General features: G+C 34.7%; 1 protein-coding gene across 2 annotated transcripts in view; it reads left to right on the top strand.

Moving 5' to 3' along the window:
* Positions 1-3,180: 3,180 nt before the first annotated feature.
* LOC128223101 (rap guanine nucleotide exchange factor 1-like) overlaps positions 3,181-15,910 on the top strand; it is a 61,459-nt gene continuing 48,729 nt past the window's right edge. For both annotated transcript variants that reach the window (XM_052932353.1, XM_052932352.1), the window contains exon 1: positions 3,181-3,353. In XM_052932353.1, coding sequence (XP_052788313.1) covers positions 3,329-3,353 — 25 coding nt within the window. In that variant the 5' untranslated portion in view covers positions 3,181-3,328. The remainder of the gene's footprint in view (positions 3,354-15,910) is intronic.

Raw genomic sequence — 15,910 nt, 5'->3', positions numbered from 1 at the left:
CTTAAAAATACATCATAACTGTCTCATGTCGAGTATTATAATTTGATTTCAAATATGATATAGGAAAAATGGAGTCAAGCAGAAAACAAAAACATATTTTCAGATCGAACAAAAGAGCGAAAAGGTTATGAAACAGAGTATAAGTAGATCGCGTGGTAATTTAATTTAGCAGTTAAACTTAATGACTTAACTCTTGGGAATCTTAATTATGTTTGCAATAGTACACTTCACTGGCAATCAATTTAAACTTAACTCAATAAATGCAAGCTAAAACACTACACTAAATAATTAATAATGTAATCCAAACTGAATTTACGAACTACTTCTACTGATATACCGGCATACATCCGAGGTTGTTTTCGATAAAAATGGTCGAGCAGTTCCGAATACATTATCGCACTGTTGATTACACAGGATTTTTACCTCTCCTGGGCATCGACTTTCATCGTATTTTACATGATTGTTCAAAAACGATCAACAGATGTTTTAAAATATTTTTACAACATTGCATTTGAAAGAGAATAAAAATACATGGGAAGCTGGAAGCTAAGAGATCGGATGTCTATAAATAACTTTAAATAGCACATTTTGTTTACCTCCTTCTTAATTCAATGCAACTTTTGGTGACCAAATAAAACCCAAAATAATGAGGAAAAATTTAAAAAGCATTAAACTAAAACAAAAACATCATCTTAAAGAGCCAGAATTATCCTGACATATATGATCGAAGGAAGTAAGTTGATCGGTCGAAAAACTAATTTGCGAGAACTGTTTAACCATTTTCCACCGAAATCCATATAACTCTATAGGCACTTTTCGATACACTGGATTTCTCCGTAAAAGTTGGCAAAGGGCGCAAAGAAGGGGCGGGCGGGATGAAAATCTAGCAATTAATTTAGCGTGGCCTAATGCAACTGGTAATATATAAAGGCTCGGACAAATAAGCTCATGGTTTTCTCTTCTTGGCTTTTTCTTTCGTTTAGTGGAACTAGAATTCTGAAATGTTCTAAATAAACTATAAATTCTAAATAAAACGTTGTACTGGTGTGTGCGTGTGCTTATGTGAGTGCGTGCCTGCTAGTATTGTTCGAAGTTTTATCTTGGGTGGTGGCAGCGATTGTTAGAACTAATCATGAAATGTAAACAAAGTGAGAGTAGGATTCGGCAAAACTGGTGGCAGCGGTTGGATTAAAAGCAATATTGTAAATCATTTAGTAAACTAAACTATAGTAAAAATCGGCAACAATACCATACACTCAATTCTAAATTATCCTTAGATCGTTCTAATCAAACATAATGTTATGTACGAAAAGTAAAATATATTGTTTAAATATAATTTTTCAACTTTAAAGCTTCTCCAGACTGACGCAGCCCTGAGAAATGTACGGGTAATGGACATGGAGGAGGAGGGAGAGGAGGGAGGTTAGACATGTACGGGTAATGGACATGGAGGAGGAGGGAGAGGAGGGAGCCGTGAGACATGTACGGGTAATGCACATGGAGGAAGAGGATGGAGCCGTGAGACATGTACGGGTAATGCACATGGAGGAGGAGGGAGCCGTGAGACATGTACAGGTAATGCACATGGAGGAGGAGGGAGAGGAGGGAGCCGGTAAGTAAGCGGAATCACCGTCGTGAAGTTCATTTTCCTTTTAAATTAGAAGAGAAAAACGTGATATTTACTCTTCATTTGATAGAAAGGGCATTCTTACAACGTTCATCACTTTCTGTATTTAACAGGAATTGGCGCCATGAACATCAAGTTATTACAAAGATACATGAATGATGTATATATAATTTGCTTTATTTTATTTCGGGGATCTCCATTTTTAGTCCCTGGCGTACTTTTACAGTTCACTATGGTTTCACCTGGGTATTGTCAGCTTTGACCTTAAACAAATCTATATCTGTTGGGTTGTCAATAATGTCATAGCACATAATACAACAACTTGTCCGATGATGGTTCCGCGACAATATTTCCACATACTTGCAAACCTTAATATCCTCTAAGGTTATAAATAATGAACCTTCTAAGGTTGTAAATAATGAACCTTCTAAGGTTGTAAATAATGAACCTTTTAAGGTTATAAATAATGAACCTTCTAAGGTTATAAATAATGAACCTTCTAAGGTCATAAATAATGAACCTTCTAAGGTTGTAAATAATGAACCTTTTAAGGTTATAAATAATGAACCTTCTAATGTTATAAATAATGAACCTTCTAAGGTTATAAATAATGAACCTTCTAAGGTTATAAATAATGAACCTCAAGTGGAATCCACTAGGGTTATGAAAAGTTATTTTAATATACACTACCGAGACAAGATGCCTAGTGATAATGCACTAACAGTTGTTTGTAGCCAGGGATTAAAATGCAGACATGCTCTTGTATATGATTACGATGTTTGTTTGATTGAAGCTATATATAACTATATATATTGTAGTTGCATATTGTATAGTCAGTTGTTGTATTATATCCCATAGCATAGTAGATGCCATGTGATAGTGCTCTAATTTGTAAACAGCATACAATAACGATGACCCTGCTTAACTGTGGCTTTATACACGTATACATATGAAAAGATGGTTACTATAATTTAACGTACACCAGTAAGGATATCTTCATAATCTCCAAGATTACTGTAACCGATTGCCTATAAATTTATATGTGTTTAACGTTTATATATATTCTAGTCATGTTGTTGCATATCATGTAGCCTGAATTAGTTATAAACCAAGTTTATAGGTCAGTGGTAAAACCTGGGAGTAGGATATGTTATTGGTCCCAGGTAAAACTTGCTATAATTCCTAACAAATGAAATAATGTAAAGTGGTTTACACATGATTTTTTGTTTTGAGTACGTTTCTTTTGTGTATATATCTTCTACACACTGATATCCCTTGACGAGCCTACAGAAAAGCAAGGGAAGTAGCCGTTGCTTGGAGTTTTCCTTTACTTGTCTGTTTATATTTTAAACCAGTCCAAATATATGCGCATATTTTATTCGTATTTTATTTTCTTACCATCACCTACTTTATAACATGCATTAACTGTTATTATACAACAACATACAGATTTAATTTTTTAAAATATATCGAAACTCGAATAGACTGTGACCATTTTTTCAAATAAAAGCAATGAAGCTGGGAACCAGACCTAAAAAACCAGTCTACAAAAACCAAAATACGGAAGATGGAGTTAGATCTGTATCAAACTTTAAACTAAGTATCTTTCTTATTATGTGACGCCATTCTGTACAGAAAATAACCAACTTCTGATAAAAAAAATGTGTTTTCTCATTCACAGCGCCGCTGTAAAAACCTAAAATGTCGGGAAAGGGCGAAAAAGCAGGTAGAGTTTCATGCTATTTTTTGACAGTTCTTGACAATTTTGGCATTGAATTGATGACTCACCAATTCATATATTAAGGAGTTGCATTTAACGAGGACGTGAATATATTACCATAGTCCTTGAAAATGTTGAATTCTCTATACTCTTCTTTAATCTGATCACAATATATCTATGGAGATAAGCTGAAAATTCCAGTTCGTGAACCATTGGTTCACCTCACCTGCGATAATTGTAATCTGATAATGCAAACAGGGTGCAGGACGAAGTGAACCATTTCACAAGTGAACCAGTTCCTTAGTGTACCATTTCAGGACCAAGTGAACCACATATGTATTATATAGTGGCTATTGTGTGATGGCACACTGCCTGAAAGGTGATAATAACTAGTAATTATCGCCATTTGAATGCAAGACTTCACACATTTGCTACACTGTTAAAGATGTTTATTTAGCTGTTAGAAATTGACTTTTAAGCTTCATGACAATTAGTATAGTAGCTACTTTATGATAGTAACATAAATACAAGAGATGCATAAACATTATGATATTTATTACTTGATGCATTCAACATTATTGGCTATTACTAAGGTGTTTAAAAATTCAGTATTTTGTTATTATTATATCATAGGCTCAGATTATCTTTAAAATGCTAGCGAAATGCAGATGGATACAGCCGAAATGTCATGAAACACCCACACTTATTTGTTTTTGGTACATGACTGAGGTGTTAATAACAAACATAGAGAATTTTTGAACATATATGGAATAAAATTCAACAAAGTAGGATGTATTGATAATATAATCATTATAAGGATTAAATAAAAAGGTATTTTGTTTTTCATTTTTCTTTTCCTTTTTTCAAAACATTGTTATATCAAAATACATAATTCTAATAAATAAACACTTTGATATGATTAACAATTTATCCATATCATCTATTAAATCATTTATACTCAGGAAAATAAACTCTGAAACATAATATTTCATTAAGAGAATATTCCCTATATAACATATAGATGGTTCACTTCGTCTCACCAAGTGGTTCACTTAGTCCTGGTTCACTTAGGAAGTGGTTCACTTCGTCCTACATTCATGCAAACAAGGCAGCCTTCAGATAGGCTTTGATTTGATATTTTAAGTCAAGCAATATCAACTTCTCGTATAGTTTCTTGGAATGCAGGTCTAAAAGGCCCAGTTCCAAAAAGGTCCGGTATCAGAAAGGCCCGGTCCAGAGAGGCCCCATTCTAATAACTGTATTTGACACATGCTGTTTTCATAAACCCAAAGAAACTGACCGTTAATCATATTCTTTAACATAAATGAGTTAAGTAATCATTAAAATTAAATCAGAAATTAGCAATTTGCATCATATTGGATACAGAATATAAGCTGTTTAGACCCTTCTACCACCCTATCGCTGTCCGGACAAAGTCTACTGCTAATGTTTAAATCTACCTATTTCGAACAAAAAATAATAAAAAATGCCTAAAATTTGCATTTTACATCCAGTAAGGACATATATTTGTCATAAGGCCCCCCCCCCCCAAAAAAAAAACAACATTTGGTTCGGGTTACACGATCCTACCTACGAAATAAGCGCCGATCCTACTTATAGTTACTTGGAAAAAAAAAAGTTTATTCGTTTGTGTGTTTTAATATACTGTATATGTAGTTTATATTTTTTAATGCTTTTACAGAAGATTAATTAATTCTAAAGGAGGTAATCCTTACCAAACCGTTTTCTTCCCCAACATACTGTAACTGCAGTTGGCTGAGCACACAGTGCTGGAAGGCTGACATTACCACCATCATTATGGCGGTGCCTGTCATGATCCTACCATTTAGCACAATCTGCGATTATTGGATCATTGTTTTCATAGCATCCATAAAAGATAAGACAATCAATGGAATAGAAAATTAAAGTTAGTGTGTATACAGTGTTAACTTGAAGTACTGCAGTGAGTTCAAAGGCCTAGATCAATAAAACAAAAGTTCACACCTCGTGATCCTTGCCCAATTTGATGGCTGTGATAGCACAGTGAACGAATACATCACATATTTTCAAATGACAAATGGTTGATGATTTGAGAAATTTTGATTATTTGTGAAATTTACATGACAAAAAAATGGTTTGTGACTGAAAGAAATCATTTGCTACTGTAAATGACTGGTTATAAGACGATAGGGGTTATAAGAGCAGGCAAAAAAATCCGTGAAAAAAATCGAGAAAAAACTTTTAATTTAAATTTTGGGTTTTAGGATGCATAGAAAAAATTAGTCTTGGGAATCGGACAGAAAAATTACTATCGATAATCAATTTATGAAACCGATCAATGATCTATTATTAATCAATTTAATTATTATTTAATTTTCTTTGGTTATTTAAGGCATGCAGATACAGTACATGCAACAGTTTAAAGCACCAATGTTCCCTTACAATATGTTTGTACATTTCTTTGTATGAATTACATTTTTTATTCAGAACGCAACTGTCCTTTAGTGTTTACAAGTTACTATTACAGAACATGAGACCACAGGCTCTAATTTTTGTGTAAAATAATATCAAAGAAAGATATCAATTTGTTTTTAATAATCAGTCAGTAACAATTACAACAAGCAGTTGATCATTCTATATATTTTCAAGAACATATCCTTTCAGAAAACTGAGAAAACCAAATTCTTACATGGTAAGAAGTAAACAGGAACATGTTTTAAAAATCACTTTTAAATTACAAACATGAGACGTTGAGAACCAATCTTTTAGCAGTTAAATTACAAAGAAAATATGTAATAAAGTACTGTAGTGACATACTGACTTGATAAGAATATGACTAAATAACTTAACATAGTAACACCTTAATATTTCAACATGAACTAGCATTAACTAGAAAAAAAAATAGTCGGTAGCGGTTACGTCCCTTGCTTCTATAATCGATTGTTCAAATTTCACTATCGATTGTCGCCGACGTAGGCCTTTCCGATCAATTGTCGATTATAATCGATCATCGGCACAACACTAGAAAAAATGTTAAATCGTCGGCCAATTTCGGCCACCATGTTTGTTGACAGGAAAGTTTAAAGAATGTGGCAAAGTGCAAAAAATCAAGACTTTTATCGCAACAAATTGTACTATTGGTATGTTAAAATGCTTAAAGGCAGTGCAATTTTTCGCACCTTATCATACCAATGACAAAAAATATTTTGACAGTGCACAGCTATGCTTCTTTTTATGCATGATTAATTATTGTTTCATAAAAAAAATATTGAATAATTTTATTTGTACCATAATGAAAATTTAAAATAAACGCAGGGGTTTTACCGTATTATATCATGCATAGGACGCACTTTTTTACCCCCAATTATCGTCCTAAAAATTGCCTGCGTCCTTTCTATGCTATTAGAATTTCATCTGTTTTTTTCCAAGTCCATTTCAGGTCGAAAATATCGGACCGGGGAAGAACGCGGTAATAGTAAGTATCTGTACTGCGTCACCGAAGTGAACTACTGACATAGGTAAAATCATGCAAGTTAACACACGCAGAAATATATTGAATGTTTACTTTAAAATGATTTATTGAGAAATAAATTGAAAACAAACACGAGTGTTTACTTTTTTACAAAAGGGACGCTACTCACAAAAACTTGATGTGAGTCAGCACTTTAACTGGATTGAGTTATAACGGCAACGGAAAATCGGGAAAGGAGGTATTTATCAATTAATCGTTGTTCACGATATTAATGTTTCGATATTTTACAAAACATTTTGTTGTATGTTACTGTTTTAAAAAAATAATAAAGGAATGTGCATAACGCAAAGTAGCATTATTGTCACTATCAAATCTTTTCAAATGTGCGAAGGTGTGAAAAACACCCGCTGTCTGTCATTAGAAAAACATCAATAGAACAAACTATTGCGATGGTAATACCGTATTGTTGTTTGTTCGCACTTTACCAGAGGTGCCTTCTGCTGGCAAGGCTAATTACTGACAAGTAATAATTTTGCTGACATGCTTTAATCTGCACAGCGACAAGCCTTATCAAAACAATCATCAGTTTTGACAATACACAGTTTTGCAACGGTTGACTGTCATTCAGAAGGCATGTCGGGAGATGCAACGGTTGCAACGGTTGACTGTCAGTCAGAACTAGTCTATTACAGCATTTGTATAAGTCTTATATTATGCGTGAATGTTCTCAAAATGTCAAGACATATATCATTCTTGTGTACGTTAAATTATCGAAATACACAAGACACTTATCGAAATACACAAGACACTTATCGAAATATGCCTTTTATACAATTTTTGTTTGTTTTTTTACTTCAATATATGTTATAAATACTTTACCAACCTCAATTTTTCGGGTCCGATTTTGACATTTTTCCGCTGCGTCCTATCTTATATATTAAGGGGTTTTACCCGTTTTCTCAACAATTTTTTTGCCTGCGTCCTATCTATGCTAGCGTCCTATACATGATATAATACGGTAATAAGACCCAAAATCAGGAATTTTTTAAAATTCCATGTCTGATTTTCAGGATTTTTTAGGATTTTTCATAGAATTTGTAGGTAAAGTAAAGCGTTTGATGCACAACTCAAAATGTTTATTTTTAGCTCGACTATTCGAAGAAAAGGTGGGCTATACTACTCACCAAAAGAAATGTTCATCATGAATATTTTACAAATACACTTTCAAAACATTTAGTGATAAATTGATGTATTTGATTGTGTTAGCGCCAGCTTTCCTATGTCTACAAATCGGCAGTGACTGTCTGCATCAAGTCAACAAAATAGCGAGTCTCGCCTGTACAATACAATTATCAATTATTTTACAAGGTTTAATAGTGTTTGGCAACATTTTTCAACATCCCTTCGCATTTTCTATAGCATTTTACGAACTTTCATCTTTGAATGAACGAGTTCTCAATATATATTCTGATTGGCTGACATTCAATAGCTCCGCCTCCTGGCGATGTTTCACTAATTGGCTCTTCCTAATTATTGGATTAGAAGATGGCCGTTTAAGAATACACAGGTCGTCTGCTAATTACACACAATAAGCTGTCATAAATTATGACACGTACAAGGCATATGGGAAGATGAAAGGGCAGTTCAGCATATTTTAAGCAGTCAATGGTGAAAAACGTCTGGTCTCATTAAAAGAGGCGCACAAGGCTATTAAAAGGAATTTTCAAATCGCCCGGGGTCAAATTCTGGGACGTTTTTGGCGATTGTCCGAACGTATAATACGTCTACGTCAGCTTATTGAAATCCCTGTAAACGTTATACGATACACGTATCCAAATCTTTTAACCCGTATAAACTCTATCGAGATGACGCTCACTAAGTGATATTCCTTTCTACATAATGTAAACAAACCATTTTTTTCACCATTAATTTCTCTGGAGCTTCCATAACTTTAATGTAGATATTTTTTATGTTTACTACACATTAGCACGTCCCTAAAGGTAATTTATAACGTGTTCGATGAAGTTTTTTAGCTAATTTCTCTGAATAGCCAATTTCGGCCTGAAATCGACCTCAGAAAAATGTCAAAAGCTTGTTACTATTTGTAAGACGCAGGCATTTTTTAACACCAAAATCTGAGGGAAAAAAGTCTGTCTCATAACCAGTCATTTACGGTATACTGTATGTAAGGTTTACTATTTTTCTTATATCTTCGAAGTCAGAAAATAATTGGCGAGTGAGTGCTGGTTTGTCAGAAACGATTTTCAGAGTTTTCTTCCAACATCCTATTTTGAATTAATGAAATTTCTTCAAGGAAAAATGACATTTTGTTCCTAACTGTTAGCATATTAAAAATTATTTAACCTAAGACAAGTAAATTTTAACAAAGCTAAAATGTGACATTCGTACTCTGTCCCGATCGTACCAAAATATTAGATTTGCAATGATTTTTTAACAGTACATGTATTTAGGCCATTCTAATTATTTCAAATGCTTAGCCAACTTTCTTTCTAATTCTTTGTTTTAAATGTTTTTTAAAAGTAAATAGAGTGTGACAATAGAAAAAGTACACATAAAAATTATTTTCTTTTATGAAAATTCCTTTTATTTTTGTTTAACAATACTCTATCTAATAAATGCAATCAAAGTGATGGTGAATATTAATTGAGGCTAACTTTTTGATAATGAATATTTACTTTTTTGATCTTTTTTTTGGTATATGATATTTAATGGAAAATTAAAACAAAAACGAGATAAGAGTTGGTGGTTTTGACCGTTTTCCATCAGAAAATACATAAAAGGTAAAGCAATGAGATAGTACATGACAAAATTTCAAATTAAATGTACCAAAAAAACACAAAAACTAAAGAACTCCCAGAATACACACATATGGTAAAATCTACCTCTCTGGGCCCCAAACTACCTATCTGGAGAAACAAATCTACCTCTCTAGAGTAACAAATCAAAACAAATCTACGTACCTCTCTGGGCCCAAAACTACCTCTCTCAGGAGAAACAAATCTACCTCTAGAGAAACAAATCAAAACAAATCTACATCTCTGGGCCCAAATCTACCTCTCTGGAGAAACAAATCTATCTCTCTGGAGAAACAAATCTACCTCTAGAGAAACAAATCAAAACAAATCTACATCTCTGGGCCTAAATCTACCTCTCTGGAGAAACAAATCTATCTCTCTGGAGAAACAAATCTACCTCTCTGGCACAGCCTGATGCTCACATGTAGGATCAGTGTACATTTTATGTGAATGATATAAAACAATAACAATAGATCAAAACACATTCACCACTGAATATGATAAACATCTCCCATCTTCGCTAGATATTCGGATGTCTGTAGTTCCCTGTTCATGTAACTGTCCGATAAGGGTCATTTAAGACATATACGGCTAATCCTATCAAAGTCAAACCAACTCCAATACAATAAATATGTGTTTTTTTCCTAGTGGGCCTTTCTGGTACTGGGCATTTTTGACCAGACATTGTTTTTGGCACAGGCTTATTAAGAGAAACTAACTTTTCTAACAATAACATCAAAAGGCTGGATAAGCTTGCCCATAATCAGGCAATATTTGGATTATTACCCTTTTTATGTGAGTTAAAATATGCACACTCATGATAGATACGCCATGAGGAAACATTCCCCCAAAAAACATTCAAAGACTTAAGTGTATTATTTGTATATATATATATTTCAAGCACACCGGATTGGCATTTCCGGTAAATTCAGCCGTGCTAAAAAAAACTCCATCTGGCATCCTCCCACGCCAGATGAGTCACGCGCTGTGACGTAATACTTTCAATTTCTTTTATTAAACACTTAATGTAACCATAGTTATGAGATTTCAATAGATGAGTTCCATTAACATTAACTTTACAAAAATGTTCCTTAAAAACAAAACAAAATAGCCCTTAAAAGACGTGATAGCGAAGGAACTTATTGAAGTATGCAGTGAATACAAATTACTGCGCGTCATGACATCAGTAAATATCATCGCAGGCGCTTTTTGGTGAAATGTACTAAAACGCGCTTTCTTATGTGTTTTCTTCACAAAAAATGTAATTTAAGGTATGCTAGAAAAAATATCTATCATGTGTGTCTGTTCCGGATAGAAAAATCCGACCCTCGGGCACGCTGCGTAGCCGGTAGCTCGACAAGCCTCGTTACCTGGCAACGCAGGTGCCCTCGGGTCGGATTTTTCTATCTGGAACGGGAACACATGACAGATATTATTGATATAGCGTTTGCCATAACACACCCAATAAATCTGCATTTATGTTATTACTTTACAATACTTATATCCTTTTCCGAATTTGCCTTAAATATATACCATGTAGCAGTTGGAACAATATAAGATCAATCATCATCTGAAAATAAATAGTGTTAGTAAAAATTATATAACATTCTATCGTTTCTTTTGAAAATCACAATTTCACAATCATACTTTGTGTTATGACATTATTCCCTAACATCAGTGTTTTGTCAAGGATTTGTAAACAGATGGCCATAATCAGGCTTTAAAACTAGGGGCCATTTTCAGAAATGGTTGGCCTGGAAAAAATCATTGTCTTTTTAATATACCTACCATAATTAAAATAGTAATAATAGGGATTATGACAATGCATACATTTACTTTGTTTATTTATAAACAAGTAACAATTGTTAGTAATACAGCATTACATGTATATGTTCCATATCTGGCAGCAGCTATAACAGTTTTACTCTACACTACATTTCATTATGACATAGCTGGGTTGCGTTAAACAAAAATTGAACAGTAAGTCTTTTATAATCAAGCTCAAACTCCAGTCACAACTATAACACATAAATTTAATAAACGGCTTTAAAAGGTTAAAATGATAAGATTTCTACTCTTGTTTTTCTTAGAATTTTTAGCTCTACTGGCCAAAGGCCAGAAGAGCTTATGCGATGGTAATGTGTACGTAGTATGTGCATCCGTGCGTCCGTGCGGTCGTGCGTCTGTAAACAATTGGTTGTGAACACGATACAGTCTTCAGTTTTGATTGTATCTCGATGAAACTTGTACAGTATCTAGATATCCATTAGATATCTCTAGATATTAGAGCCTAAGCAATGCAAGGTTTTCTGATCAGACTGGTTATTTGGAGCCTTAGCGATGCAAGATTTTCTACTGAGAATGGTTATTTAGCGCCTCAGCAATGCAAGGTTTTCTGGTTAGAGTGGTTATTTAGGGCCTCAGCAATGCAAGGTTTTCTGGTTAGAGTGGTTATTTAGGGCCTCAGCAATGCAATGTTTTCTGGTTAGAGTGGTTATTTAGGGCCTCAGCAATGCAAGGTTTTCTGGTTAGAGTGGTTATTTAGAGCCTCAGCAATGCAATGTTTTCTGGTTAGAGTGGTTATTTAGAGCCTAAGCAATGCAAGGTTTTCTGGTTAGAGAGGTTATTTAGAGCCTAAGCAATGCAAGGTTTTCTGGTTAGAGTTGTTATTTAGAGCCTAAGCAATGCAAGGTTTTCTGGTTAGAGTTGTTATTTAGAGCCTAAGCAATGCAAGGTTTTCTGGTTAGAGAGGTTATTTAGGGCCTCGGCAATGCAAGGTTTTCTGGTTAGAGAGGTTATTTAGAGCCTCAGCAATGCAAGGTTTTCTGGTTAGAGTGGTTATATAGGGCCTAAGCAATGCAAGGTTTTCTGGTTAGAGTGGTTATTTAGGGCCTCAGCAATGCAAGGTTTTCTGGTTAGAGTGGTTATATAGGGCCTAAGCAATGCAAGGTTTTCTGGTTAGAGTGGTTATTTAGAGCCTCAGCAATGCAAGGTTTTCTGGTTAGAGTGGTTATTTAGAGCCTAAGCAATGCAAGGTTTTCTGGTTAGAGTGGTTATTTAGAGCCTAAGCAATGCAAGGTTTTCTGGTTAGAGTGGTTATTTAGAGCCTAAGCAATGCAAGGTTTTCTGGTTAGAGTGGTTATTTAGAGCCTAAGCAATGCAAGGTTTTCTGGTTAGAGTTGTTATTTAGAGCCTCAGCAATGCAAGGTTTTCTGGTTAGAGTTGTTATTTAGAGCCTAAGCAATGCAAGGTTTTCTGGTTAGAGTTGTTATTTAGAGCCTAAGCAATGCAAGGTTTTCTGGTTAGAATGGTTATTTAGGGCCTTAGCAATGCAAAGTTCTCTGGTGAGAATGGTTATTTAGAGGCTAATTAATGCTAAGTTCTCTGGTTTATTGGTTATTTAGAGACTAAGCAATGCAAAGTTCTGTGCTAAGAATGGTTATTTAGAGCCTATCAGTAATGCTATTTTCCGTAGTTATAATGGTAATTTAGGCCCTTAGCAGTGCGAAGTTCTCTGGTGAGATATTTCGAGCCTAAGCAATGCAAAGTTCTAAGGATAGAATGGAAATTCAGGGGCTAAGCAATGTGCATGTGGTTAGAAAGTTGATTTAGTGCCTAAGCAACATATGTAGGCTAGAAGAACAATATTATTAAGGGCATAAACAAAGCACATTGTGGTTAGAACGGAGATGAAGGGCCTAAGTAAGGCACATTGTGGTTAGAACTGCCATTAAGGGCCTGAGAAACACACATGTGCTTAGATTAGGGCGAATAAGAACCTAAGCAACGCATTGTGGTGAGAAGTGCAATTAAGGGTCTAAGCATTTTTTAGCACATGTGGTTAGAAGGGCAATTTAGGACCATAGCATGGCACATTGTGGTTGGAAGAGAGATTTAGGGCAGAAGCAATGCACATTGTGGTGAGAAGGGCGATTTAGGGATTAAGTAATACAAATGTGGTAAGAGCGGCAATTTAGGACCTAAGCAATTACATGTGGTTAGAAGGGCAATATAGGACCTAAGCAATGCAAATGTGGTAAGAAGGGTGATTTAGGACCTAAGCAAGGCACATTATAGTAAGAAGGGAGATTGAGGGCCTGAGCAACTAGAAGGGCGATTTAAGACCTATAAGCAATGCACATTGTTGTGAGAAGTGTGGTTAAGAGCATAAGCAATGCACATATGGTTAGGAGGGTGATTTAGGACCTTAGCAAGGCACATTGTGGTTAGAAGGGAGATTAAGGGCCTTTAGCAATGCATATGTTGTTAGAAGAGTGATTTAGGACCTAAGCAAGGCACATTGTGGTTAAAAGGGCAATTTAGGAACTAAGCAATACACATTGTGGTGAGAAGTGTGATTAAGGGCCTTAAAGCAATACACATTGTGGTTAGAAGGGCGATTAAGGGCCTAAGCAATGCACATATGGTTAGGAGGGTGATTTAGAACTTTAGCAAGGCACATTGTGGTTAGAAGGGAGATTGAGGTCCAATGCAAATGTTGTTAGAAGGGTGATTTATGACCTAAGCAACGCACATGGTGGTTAGAAGGGCAATAAAGGGCCTAATCAAAGCATTTGTGGTTAAAAGTGCAATATAGGGTCTAAGCAAAGCAACATCTGGTAAGAAGGGCAATTTAGAGCCTCTTTTGTTACATTTTGCACAAAGAAATTCTAGAGGGGGATGCCAATAAGCAGCCAACTGCTATACTGAGGAGGAGATTTATGTTTATGATGCACATGTATTTATTCAATGATTATTAAGTTTGATCAGGCTTTTCTCTCCTTTAAATATTCAATGTATAAATGTTGTTTACAAGCAGAAGACATATTGGTAACTGCAAAGCCCAAACTCTAATTGTGGTCGGCATGATTGTGCAACTTCAAGGTTCATCATGGTTTAATTCATGCCAGCTACTAGAACAATTCTATTCTGAACTTAAAAGAGGTTTCTCCTGAGGGTTGCAGCCAACCATAATATGTCTTATCTTCAATCTTAAAATATCTGCATGTCTGGTTTCCTCACTGAAATCGTTGCATAATGGCAAAATCTTTCTCAGTTTTGTTATTTATAGATGCTTGTATAATACAAGTTTATTCTATTGTTTTATTATGAAAGAAATTAGTTTAGTTAGGAGATTCCCATCAGTTGCATAAATGTAATACTGAAATAGGTTAAACCGGCATGTAACACTTTGATTTTAATTTCCTGATATACTAATCTGATGTATATTGGTATCTCAGGCAATTAGATGTATATTTGTACAATAGAGGATGAGTGTACATATCATCTTGGATGGTATCATGATTTAAATGCTTGACTGTCTTTATTACAGAACTTATTGATTGATTTGTTACAACTATATCTGGTATAGATTCAGAATGTTATAAGTCAGTAACTATAATTTCAAAGAGCAAAACTGTTTGGCTAATTGTCTGAGAATGGAAAGTGCAGACATTTACATATTTAGATCCCGTTTTGCCTTTATTTGTTCAGCGGAGAAAAGGCTACCTTGTAATCAATATCACTTTGTGGTTCTTTTTGTCAGTTTCAGCTTATTCTTAGACTGAAATATTCAGCTCTGTACTTTTTCCATGTGTTTCAGAAGGAAACAAAATATTTTTGAAAAAAAGAAAGAAATACATGTATAATCAAAACTGATTAATCTACCTCAGATTCTGACACAAAGTTGACTAAAATCAATTTGAGTAGATACAAAAAGCATGTTACCAGTAGTGAGTACAGGGCTCTGACTGCTAATAATACATTAATTGAATATTTTTAAAATGGGTAATATAAGTAGAGCAGGTTAGGACCATAAGTTCCCCCCTTATCATTGTAAACTCTAGGACTTTAAGTTCCCCCATTATCATTGTAAACTCTAGGACTTTAAGTTCCCCCCTTATCATTGTAAACTCTAGGACTTTAAGTTCCCCCCTTATCATTGTAAACTCTAGGACTTTAAGTTCCCCCATTATCATTGTAAACTCTAGGACTTTAAGTTCCCCCCTTATCATTGTAAACTCTAGGACTTTAAGTTCCCCCTTATCATTGTAAACTCTAGGACTTTAAGTTCCCCCCTTATCATTGTAAACTCTAGGACTTTAAGTTCCCCCTTTATCATTGTAAACTCTAGGACTATAAGTTCCCCATTATCAGTGTTTTACTCTAGGACCATAAGTTCCCCCCTTATCAATGTTTAAACTCTAGGACCTTAAGTTCCCCCTTATCAGTGTTTTACTCTAGGACCTTAAGTTCCCCCTTATCAATGTTTTACT

Source organism: Mya arenaria, chromosome 17 (genome assembly GCF_026914265.1).
Source record: "Mya arenaria isolate MELC-2E11 chromosome 17, ASM2691426v1".
NCBI classification, from domain to species: Eukaryota; Metazoa; Mollusca; class Bivalvia; order Myida; family Myidae; genus Mya; species Mya arenaria.
The sequence above is the reverse complement of the archived record's forward strand: the minus strand, read 5'-3'. Positions and strand labels throughout refer to the sequence as shown.